At 45.2% G+C, this 12,240-nt stretch overlaps 1 protein-coding gene across 1 annotated transcript; it reads left to right on the top strand.

The window, feature by feature from the left end:
- The first annotated feature begins 8,675 nt into the window (after positions 1-8,675).
- Positions 8,676-11,967, top strand: LOC136470810 (large ribosomal subunit protein mL102 (rPPR5)-like). Its single transcript, XM_066468545.1, has one exon. The coding sequence runs from the start codon at positions 9,476-9,478 to the stop codon at positions 11,708-11,710; it is 2,235 nt and encodes a 744-aa protein (XP_066324642.1). The 5' UTR covers positions 8,676-9,475; the 3' UTR covers positions 11,711-11,967.
- Positions 11,968-12,240: the final 273 nt, after the last annotated feature.

The following is a 12,240-nucleotide window of genomic DNA, read 5'->3' as shown; positions in this document are numbered from 1 at the left end:
TCATTAACTAATAATCATGAGCTTGCTTTCACATAGTACATGGAAATCCCATAAGAAATAAGCCTTCACATGAATTCCATTTGCATTGTTGTCTTGTGCTTGAACTAGATTGTTTATACAACAACACATCATTTTGGCTTTCATTAAGTACCTGTGAGATAACCTATTACCTGTTTACACTTAGCAAACGGGTTAGTCCTTTAATCACGTTGTCATTCAATCATCCAAAACCCACTAAAGGGCTAGATGCACTTTCACTAACATGTACCTCCTTAAACCCTTTCTCAGTTTTGACCCCCTACCCCACCAAATCATGGAACCTCCTAAGCATGAACCCAAACTGGATAGGACTCTAGTGCATAGGGCCATTGGGCTAAGGGGCTACTTGGTTGCCATCATCATCAGCAACTACCCCACCCTGTTCCACCACATTGTTCTCACCACCAATGTTAACTGTAAGAAAAATGGACCCTAGGCCTATTTACTTTGAATTTTGGTGTTTGATGACCAACACAACCAAATTGGACTAATGAATTTGCAAGTGATTGTTTTGTAGTTCAATAGGATGCAAGACATGACTTGGACAAAGGCGACGTGATGATCCAATGATCAACACCTCAAGCAAGACCTTAGGAGCACAAGAGAAGACCCAAGATATCAAGCAAAGCCTAAGCATGAAGATAGGAACCAAGCCACACGCAAGATCATGAAGAAACGAGCTCACAGAAGAGACCAGACGCTGGAAGAAAGTGATCGGAAGCTCCAATCAGTGGCTCGGCAACAACAGGCGTCAGCAGTAGCGATCGGATGCTAAACAAGTGAATCTACTGGACGCACTGATGCACTATTCATCAGTCCGGCAACACACTCAGCAAGTGACCGGACGCTGATGGCAAACTAATCGGATGCAGGACAACAGCATCTGATCGAGTACAGAGAGGTTCTAGAGCGGTGAACTTGCGACCGAACGCGTCTGGTGGCAAGTGACCGAACGCTGGCAGCATCCGATCAGTTGTTTGTGGCTCCAATGGTCGGGATGACCGGACACGTTCGATCAGGATGACTCCAGCATCCAGTCAGTAGGAGAAAAGCAGGATTTCATCCCCAACGGCTACTTTCTCAGTGGGGCTTATAAATACAACCCCAACCGGTCAAATGGTAGGTGTGGAGCTAAGAAAATATACCAAGGGTGTTGATACATCATTTTAGTGATCTCCATTTGCATAGTGCTTAGTGTTTTATTAGGTGATTAGCGTAGGTGTTTTGCGAAGTGCTTAGGTTGATTAGACCACCGCTTATGCGCTTGCTCTAGGTTTAGGCCTAGTGTTTAGTGAAGTTTGCGTACCTCTTATCACTCGATGCTTGCACTCACTATTGTTGTACATTGAAGGGGCTTGTAGTCTTACGAGATCACACCAACCGCATTTCAGCGTTTGTGGTGTGGTCGCCACCGTGTACCAGAGGAAACAAGGCCCGCGACGTTTTGGCCGGAAGCTTGATACTAAAGACGGCGGGGAGCATCCAGGAGAGGCTTACCAGAAGGCATGTTAGAGACCCACTTGCGCATGGGGAAGGCCCGAGGCTATCCATGGAGTTACCCGACCAGGAGCTTGTGAGGGATTCCTTGCGAGGGGCTCCAACGAGGACTAGGGAGAAGCTTGCACGCTTCTCAATACCTTAGTAAAAATACCGGAGTCATCGATGGAAGTTTACATATCTCTATCTTGCTCTTTAGCTTCCGCATTTACATTGATTGTATTACTCCTTTTGCGGTAGAGATAGCAACACATTAGCAAAACCGTAGTTGCATATTTAGATAGTTTGTCTTTTGCATAGGTTTTGCTAAGGTTAGAAAAGGAGGCCATAGTTTAGAGTTAGAATTTTAAGTTGCCTAATTCACCCCCCCTCTTAGGCGTCACGATCCTCTTCAATTGGTATCAGAGCAAGGTTGACTCAAATTGGACCTTTGGCTTAACCGCCATTGAGCCGACGCTATTTAGAGTGGTTGGAATGGAACCTCTAGGCCTCTGCACTTTGACGGCACTAACTTCCCCTATTATAAAGCTAGAATGGCTTGCTATCTTGAGGCGGTTAATTTGGGAGTTTGGAGAGTCACTCGTAACGGGATGAAACCCATTAAAAATTTTAAAATAACCACAAAGAGTGATGAAAAAGAAATGTATTTTAATGCTAGAGCTAAGAATTGCTTGTTTCAATCATTTAGCATGGATGTGTTTAACCAAGTATTCACTTTAAATACGGCACATGAAATTTGATTAAAACTTCAAGAGCTCCATGACGGCACATCTAATGTCCGTGAGCAAAAACATTGTCTAGCTAAACAAAATTATGATTCCTTTACAATGAATGATAATGAGCTTGTTCGTGATATGTATTCTCATTTGAATCTAATTATCAATGAGCTCCATTCCATAGGATTAATAAAGCTAGATGATGCGGACATCATGAGGAAGATCATCTCCGTGTTACCACAAAAGAAATATGCAAGCATCATCACCATCCTTCACAATATGGAGGACTTGAGTACCATGACCCTAGGAATAATCATTGGCAAGATAGTGGCATTTGAAATATCACGCAATATGGGTCAAGAAGAAGCCTCTTCATCAAGCAAAGGCAAAGCTCTTACATGTAGCGAGAAAAAAAAGATGAAGGGAAAGCAAGTTGAGACAAGCTCAAGCTCAAGCTTCTCAAGTGAAGATGAAGAAGAAGATGAGGATGATAATGATGATGATGAAGATTCAAGTGATGATCAATCTTCCTCCTCTACCTCCGACCTTGATGAAGTATCAATTGAACTTATCAATAAGGTGGAGAAGATGATCCAAAGGCTCAATGTCATGGGTGTGCCCATCCAAATTCAAGATCTCATTTTCACCAATTAAAGAAATGAGCAAAGAAAGAGAGGATGCTATGGATGCGGTGAGTTGGGGCGCTTTGTGAAAGTTTGTCTAAATAAGCCCACACCCAAGACAAAGAAGAAGGTATGCAAGAACCAAGCCCTCATATCAATAAAGTCATGGGATAATTCTTCAAGTGAAGAAGAACACCATCACAAGAGGTGAGGCCGCAAGCACTCATCATCAAGCTCTTCTCGTATATGCCTTATGGCACGAGGTAACAAAAGCGCATCTTCTAGTGAGAGTGATTGTGATGATGAAATGCCTTCTTATGATGAAATTGTGCAACAAAATTTTAATTATGCTAAAGTTTACACTAGTCAACAAAAGAAGCTCAAAAAATTAAAAGGGAAGCTAGATAGTTCATAAGAAGCATACAAAACTTTGCTTGAACAATATGAGAACTTTGCTAATCTCAATGTTAAACTATCTACTAAAATTAAGCAACTTAAGGCTAGTGCAATAACAAATGCATGCACAATCAATGATGAGAAACTTATAAATAAAAATGAAAAATTAAAAGAAAATTTAGCTAACTCACAAGATGCTTATAAAAGTTTGCTTGCTAAAATGGAAACCATGTGTAAACATTGTGATGAGCTAACTAATAAAGTTGCTAAGCTTGAAGTCGTTAGTACAACACCCACCAAGGCATCTAAAAAGAAAAGCTCTATCTTTAACATGTCTAAAAAAGATGCCTCTACTTCTTGTAATGATTTATGTTTAGACTAATCTTTGTGCAACCAAATTTGTGTTGAGAAAGTTGTTGTAGATACATGCATATAAGAGGTTGCAAAGGAGAATGAGCAACTCAAGCAATACGTAGCTCGCCTCACCAAGGACTTGACTCAAGTGAAAGGCAAGGTGAAGCAAGCCCAACTTCATCAAGATAACACCATCAAGGGAGTGAAGAAGCTTGATGAAGGACAAACCATGGTTTGCTATGTGTACCACAAGGAAGGTCATAAGTCTTATGAGTGCAAGGTGAAGAATGAGGGAGGAGCAAAGAAGAAAGAGAAGAAGCAAACAAACAAGCTCTTCAACACCTACACCAATAAGGTGGACAAGAAGGCATCCACACCTTATCTTTTGAAGAAGAAGAAAAATGGCAAGGTGGTGGCTATCAAGGTGAACAAGCAAGCCAACAATGGGGTCAAACGCTTTTGGGTGCCAAAGGAAATCATTTCCAACATGAAGAGCACCAAAATGGCTTGGACCCCGAAAGGAAAGTGAGAAGTCCAATGGACTTTGAGAAATTTGGAGACTTAGTAAAGTATGGATGCATTTCATAGGGTGTATCATGATGGACAAAATCATTGCCAAGTGGGTTAGTGAATACTATGGACCCAAATTCCCCTTTCCATGTTAGGTAACTAGATGTTATTACTTTCAATTGGTACTTTATTCAAGTGTTATTTCTTACAAATTGGCATCTTATAGCATCTAGTCACTTTTTATGCCTATATTTGCATTTGTATGTTTATATCTTTTGTCATACAGACACTAGGCATATCTTATGGTAGATTTGCTCGGTTTCATTCTTAACCCTTAGAGCAAACCTATGTGGTTTAAAATTGTTTAGCAGCATGACACATAGCTTGTCTTTTGATTGTACATCTAATATGTGCCAAAGACCAAATTGTAGATAATTTCTCCCGAATATCATCTTCGAAAATGATTCTCACATTTATAAGAAGTCATATTTCAAGTAGTATTATTGATTCTCAAATCAATGTGCATGACTTCTACAAGTATCCCATACTTGTGTGCATAAATTTAGGGAGAGGTTAATCTACAAGTTGGATGCTTTGAGATTAACACATTTTCAAGCTTATCATGTGTGTAGTAGTCTCATTACAAGGAAAATGGAGTCCCCAGAGTTAAGCATCATACTTTAAACATCCACCACCCATTACAAGTGGTAGAAATCAAATTGATTTCCACATGTGGTATTTCTAAACTGATATCCTCATGTTGATTTCATTTTGATATTTATATGCTTTCTCCATACATTATATAGACTAAATTCACTTGAGCAATAATTTGCCAAATATGCATATGCCTTGCTTTCTATCATATGTATGCATATATTTAGGGGGAGCTTAATCTATATAATGTGAGAGTCAAATTTTGTGACCTATTCCACTCTACACACAAAGGATCACAAAGTTTGACCCTCCCTTATGCCACTAATGTCTTCCTTTTTGGTGTTTGATTCCAAAGGGAGAGAATTTAGAGGACCAAAAGCAAGCATTAATTTATAGTAATGGTCCGAGAAAGGGAGGATAGTGGATTATGGATTAGCCTATATAATGGGGAGAATTTATAGGAAGCAAGGCTTAAATCCATAATATCACATGGGGACATTTGCAAGAGCAAGATGAGTTTTTATGTAATCTTACAAGTAGTATCTTTTAGCATCATATAATCTTGCCCCTTGCATTGTATCCTAGCAAGTAAGTAGTTTTTAAAAAATTCAACATTATATTATTTGCTTGCTTTGGTTGTGTGGTCATCAATCACCAAAAAGGGGGAGATTGTAAGGAAAATAGACCCTAGGCCCATGTACTTTGAATTTTGGTGTTTGATGACCAACACAACTAAATTGGACAAATGAATTTGCAAGTGATTGTTTTATACTTCAATAGGATGCAAGACATGACTTGGACAAAGGCGACGTGATGATCCGATGATCAACACCTCAAGCAAGACCATAGGAGCACAAGAGAAGACCCAAGATATCAAGCAAAGTCTAAGCATAAAGATAGGAACCAAGCTGCATGCAAGATCGCAAAGAAACGAGCTCACAAAAGAGACCGGACGCTAGACCGGACGCTGGAAGAAAGTGACCGGACGCTCCAATCAGTGTCTCGGCAACAGCAGGCATCAGTAGCAGCGACCGGATGCTGAACAAGTGAATCAACTGGACGCACCGATGGCACTGGTCATCAGTCCTGCAACACACTCAACAAGTGACCAGACGGTGGCGGCAAATCGACCAGACGTAGGACAACAGCGTCAGATCGAGTATAGAGAGGTTCTAGAGCGGTGAACTTATGACCGGACGCGTCCGGTGGCAAGTGACCAGACACTGGCAGCGTCCGATCAGTTGTTCATGGCTCCAATGGTCGGGACGATCGGACACGTCCGATCAGAATGGCTCCAGCATCTGGTCAGTAGCAGAAAAGCAGGATTTCGTCCCCAATGGCTACTTTCTCAGTGGAGCTTATAAATACAACCCCAACCGGCCAAATGACAAGTGTGGAGCTGAGGAAACATACCAAGGGTGTTGATACACCATTTTAGTGATCTCCACTTGCATAGTGCTTAGTGTTTTATTAGGTAATTAGCGTAGGTGCTTTGCGAAGTACTTAGGTTGATTAGACCACCGCTTATGCGCTTGCTCTAGGTTTTGGCCTAGTGTTTAGTGAGGTTTGTATACCTCTTACCACTCGGTGCTTGAGCACACCATTGTTGTACATCAGAGGGGCTTATAGTCTTGCAAGATCATACCAACCGCGTTTGTGGTGTGGTCGCCACCGTGTACCAGAGGGAACAAGGCCCACGACGTTTCAGCCTGAAGCTTGATAGTGAAGACGGTGGGAAGCATCCAGGAGAGGCTTGCCAGAAGACACGTCGGAGACCCACTTGCGCGTGGGGAAGGCCCGAGGCTATCCACGGAGTTACCCGATCGGAAGCTTGGCCCTTGCGAGGGATTCCTTGTGAGGGGCTCCAACGAGGACTAGGGGGAAGCTTATACGCTTCTCGATACCTCAATAAAAATACTAGAGTCATCGATGGGAGTTTGCATATCTCTACCTTGCTCTTTAGCTTATGCATTTACATTGATTGCATTACTTCTTTTACGGTAGAGATAGCAACATATTAGCAAAACTATAGTTGCACATTTAGATAGTTTATCTTTTGCATAGGTTTTGCTAAGGTTAGAAAAAGAGGTCATAGTTTAAAGTTAGAATTTTAAGTTACCTAATTCACCCCCCTCTTAGGCGTCACGATCCCCTTCACTAATAACCTAGTCAGGCATATTGTCCATTTCCTATCCACAACCACCATAACATTGAACAACCAGTATGTAAGGAAAAAAACTTGCATGATATAAAATACAAGTTCAACAGATCAAATAGGCAGAAAAGGAATATGTACTACATCATTGCGAAGTGCCATAGGTCTCAGTAAAAATACAAGTTTTTCCAATGCTACTAAATAGTACACACACCATGCTACTACACCCTAGAATTCCCCCTGTTTTGCCACATATGTGTAGCCCATGCCTCCTTCTGTTGTGCCCAGGTACCATTGTCAGGGACATGATCTGGTTGTGAGGCATTGTCATTGATTTTAGGTGTCCATGTGGATTCAGCAGGCACATGCTCGTCCTACCCATGCCTGAGGATCCAATTGTGAAGAATACCACAAGCAAGAACAAGCTTAACTTAGGTCTTATATGGGTGGAAAGGTTTATTGTCCAATATCCTAAATCTATTCTTTAGAGCCCCAAAAGCCCTCTCAACTGTTACTCTAAGAGATGAATGCCTTAAATTAAAAAACTCTCTTTGATTTTGAGGTCGGTTTGAACCAAACTCCCTCAAATGATACCTTATAGCACGAAATGGTGGCAAGAAACTAGACCTCACTGCATAGCCAGCATTGACAAGATAGAATTTGCCTAAAAATTAGCACATAGGAATATGTTTTAGTAGTTTTATTTAGGATTAAGCAAAGTGTCAGATGTTTTTTTGGTTTGGATGATACCTGGTGGCACTCTAAGGCCATCAGCTCTTTCAAAAGCATCAGACAAGATAAGAGCATCATATGTAGATCTCTCTCAACTAGCAAGCACATAGGTGAATCTAAGGTCAAAGTCCATGGCTGCCAACACATTTTGTGTGATGGTGTGCTTCCTGCCTCTAAAGGTAGCTTGCATCTTCACAGGCACTCTAGCTAATACATGAGTACCATTAATTGCTCCTATGCAGTCCTAATTGAACAAAACATAAGTGCAAGTGAATATTGACACTAAACTGATAATGCATGCACCAACCTTGAAATAGGGGTACCACCTTCTGCTCCCAAGAATCCTAGGATAGACATTGGTAACAGGAGGGACAATCAATTTATTTCTCAGCTCTCCTACCACATATGACACCTTCTGGAAGAACCTACTAATTGTCTCTGCGGACTTTCTGAAGATGAGGTCAACCACCCTAAACCTCTCATTATGACCAACAACATGCAAGAACATGACTACTTGTTCTTCAACAGATGCATGTATGCTGTTAGTGACAAGCTCTCTACTATGGAAAAGGTCACAAAGTTGGAAAAAGGGACCCTCTTCATTCTAAGAAGGTTGACACAGTGCACATCATCAGATTCATAGATGTATCTAAGGTTGTTCATCCTCTGTTTGTCCCTCTCAGCCAAGAAACCATAGGTAACTGAGCACGAATCTTCAACTCTCCTCCTAAACCATATGAAAACCAAGCAGCCACTGCAACAACCACAGCAGCGACAGCCCTTCGCCTAGCTTCAAATGACATGTCTACCAACAGGATGGAGGGCAACATTAGAAAGAGAGCATGCAACATGGGTGTGTACTGCTTAGCAAGCAAAAAATCAGACAAAATAAACTATAAAAGACGCAGGTGCCATAACAAAGGGTGCTCCTCCAGCGTATACTGTTACACAATCAACATCATTGACCTCTAGGCACTTTGCTCAGTGTGTACAATAAAATAGGCATCAGCATGTACAAGATCTATACAAAACATGTGGTATAAACCAAATACAAAGCATCATGTACATATCTGAGCTAGGAACAGGTAAATCAGGTATAGCATCGTACAGATCTGAGGATGTCAAACAAAAAACCCTGATTTCTTGACATTTCAAACAAAATCCACCAACAAATCAATAAAATCGACACTGAAAAAGAGGAGGGGAAGAGCGTAGGTGGCATATATACCGTCCAAGCGCCGGAGGACCGAGGGAAATCCGCCGACGAGGGTCACCTCGGTAGGGCTACCGAGGTCGAGGGGGGGGGCAAGACGGGAGTTCGTACCGGAGCTATGACGGAAGGAGAGGCGAAGAGTGAGGACGGTAACCCTAGTCAAAACCCGCGCGCGTGCTTTTATGGCCCGGACGGTCTCATCTCCCGCGCTCGGCGCGAAGGTTCCCGTCAAGCACCGAGCGAGCTTACACCAAGAGGGAAGTAGAGATCGAGAAGACAGCGTCGTCTGAGATGGAGGAACGAATCTGCACGAAAGGAAATAAAAAAAAATGTGAATAGAACAACTAAACACAAACAAATACATCAAAAGATACGAGATGGGTCAAATGACAGGTCCGGTTCGCACATCAATCACGCCCTTAGGGCATCCAGTGCGAGCCGAAGCAGGGACGTAGGATCCTCAGCGGACGGCAATCCGTCTCCGAGTGCACTCTAGCGTCTCTCAGGCTCGACTCCGACTAAACCCTCGTCGCTCACTGATTCCACCGCCGCCAACCTCTCCCTCCCACCTCCCGCCGCATCAGCCATGGCGCGCCGCCACCTCGCCTACCCCCTCCACCTCCCGCTCCTCTCCCGGAACCCCGGAGCTCCCACCCGCGCGCTATGCGCCTCCTCATCCAGTCACGAGGTCCCAACCCGAGCCGTCGAGGCCCCGGCGGAGGCGGAGGCGGCGGCGGCACCCTCGCCGTCGGCGCCCACCAACCCGCCCCGGCGCGAGGAGCCGCTCCACGAGACGATCCTGCACATGATCCGGCGGCGGCCGTGGACGACGCGGCTGGAGAACTCGATCCGCCTGCTCTCGCCCACGCTCGACGCGCCGCTGGTCCACGGCGTCATCTCCGGGGCGGCGTCCGCGGGGCGCGCCGACCTGGCCCTCCAGTTCTTCCGCTTCGCGTACCGCCGGGGCGGGTTCCGCCCGGAGGGCGGCACGTTCGCGCTCCTCGTGCCGGCGCTCGCGTCTCGCCGCATGCTCAACCACGCGCGGTGCCTCGTCCTCGACACCATGCCGTCCTTCTCCGTCGCGCCCGACGAGCCCACGCTCGCCGCGCTCATCGCCGCCTACGGCAGGGCCGCCATCCCGCAGGAGGCCGTCAGGCTGTTCCGGATGATGCCCGACCTCGGCGTCCCCCGCACCGCGCTCTCCTACAACGCCGTCCTCAAGGCCATACTCTGCCGCGGACGCGAGGCCATGGCCAGGCGGATCTACAACGCCATGATCGCGGACGGGGTCGCTCCGGACGTGTCCACCTACAACACGCTCATCTGGGGGTTCGGCCTGTGCAAGAAGATGGAGACCGCAGTCAGGGTGTTTGGAGAGATGAAGGGCCATGGGGTGACGCCTGATGTCACCACCTACAACGCCCTGCTGAATGCGTGGGTGCACGCCGGTGATCTGGAGAGTGCGCGCAAGGTGTTTGATGAAATGACTGGGGAGGGGATCGAGCGGAACTCGGTCTCGTACAATGTCATGATCAAGGGGTATGTGGAAGGCGATAGGGTGGAAGAGGCAGTGGCGTTGTTTGCTGAGATGGGCGAGAAGGGTTTGAGGCTGAGTGAGAAGACGTTTGCTGCGTTGATGCCAGGGCTTTGCGATGACCAGAGCAGGGCGGCGGAGGCCCGGAAGGCAGTGGATGAAATGGCGGAGCGGAGGCTCACGCCTAAGGACAAGTCGGTGTTTCTGAGGCTTGTGACAACACTGTGCAAGGCTGGGGACTTGGATGGGGCGCTGGAGGTGCACCGGAAGAGTGGGCAGTTCAAGCATGTGCTGGTGGATCCAAGACAGTATGGAGTGCTGATGGAAGGCCTTTGCGCAGGTGGCAAGTTCGAAATGGCTATTGAGGTGCTAGATGAGCTTATGGAGAAGGGCACCTTGCTGAGCCCAAAGAGTCCTGTGCTTGAAGCATCGGCTTATAACCCAGTGATCGAGTACCTGTGCAGCAATGGCAGCACCGCCAAGGCTGAGACGTTCTTCAGGCAGCTGATGAAGAAAGGTGTGGATGACAAGGCCGCGTTCAACAGTCTTATCCATGGACATGCAAAAGAAGGCGTGCCGGAGGCGGCACAGGAGATTCTTGCCATTATGACACGGCGTGAGGTCCCAACTGACCCTGAGTCACATGTGCTCCTAGTTGATAGCTTCCTGAAGAAGAATGAGCCCGCTGATGCAAGGACGGCATTGGACAGCATGATGCAACATGGTCATCTGCCAAGCCCAGCTCTGTTCAAGTCTGTCATGGAGGCACTGTTCAATGATGGTCGGGTTCAGACCGCAAGCAGGGTCATGAAGAGTATGATTGAGAAGGGGGTTACTGAGAACATGGATGTGGCACACAAGATACTGGAAGCTCTCTTCACGAGGGGCCATGTGGAGGAGGCAATTGGCCGTGTCAATCTGATGGTGGAAAATGGCTGTATGCCTGATCTAGATAAGTTGCTGGTTGGCCTCTGTGACAATGATAGAGTGATGGAAGCGCAGAAGCTGGCTGATTTTGCGTTGGACAGGGACTTCGATGTTAGCTTCTCGACCTATGACAGAGTTCTGGAGGCCCTGTATGCTGAAGAAAAGACATTGCCTGCGTACTCCATGCTTTGCAAGATCAAGAACAAAGGAGGTGTTGTCGACCAGAAAGGTTGCGATGCTTTGATGGAGAGCTTAAAATCTGAAGGATACTCAAAGCAAGCAGATATTTTGTCTAGGATCTTGGCAGAGAATGCACAGTCAATGTCCAAGAGGGGCAAAAGGGTTGCCATGGGTGCTTAGTGAACTTTGCCAGCTTGTCGAAACCATCTATTTTTCTTTTTGACTAGAAGAAAGATGTGATTTCTTTCTTTTCATAGATGCTTCTTGAGCTATTTGTCAAGTAGGGATTTTCATCCTATCAAACTAGAAGCAGGTGCATTTACTTTCTGCTTGGAGAATCCTTGATTTGTTCATCTTAGTGAGAAGAAATGTACGCAATAATAGGCAAAGATGTATCTCTTGTCATGAATTTAGTTGCAAAGTTATGCATTAATTACTATTAACATACTTCTTGTCATGAATTTAGTTGCAAAATTATGCATTAATTACTCTTAACATACTGTACTGCGAAAGCTTTTTAGTGGTTGTACCAATGACTGTTCCTAAACGTTCAGTTTTGGCATGAGACTAATGAAGGAGTCGCTCTGTGCTTTCCATTATTTTGAGAGTTTAAGTTTTGGTCCCATTAGTTACATCTGTATCTGGATCTGTTTTGTTCTGTTGCATGGCTACATGGTTTGCTGAAAGATGTTTTGAAGCTATGAACTTGC

The sequence above is a fragment of the Miscanthus floridulus genome, chromosome 8 (assembly GCF_019320115.1).
Source record: "Miscanthus floridulus cultivar M001 chromosome 8, ASM1932011v1, whole genome shotgun sequence".
Classification (NCBI taxonomy): domain Eukaryota; kingdom Viridiplantae; phylum Streptophyta; class Magnoliopsida; order Poales; family Poaceae; genus Miscanthus; species Miscanthus floridulus.
Note: the sequence above shows the minus strand (reverse complement) of the source record. Positions and strands in the feature narration are given on the sequence as shown.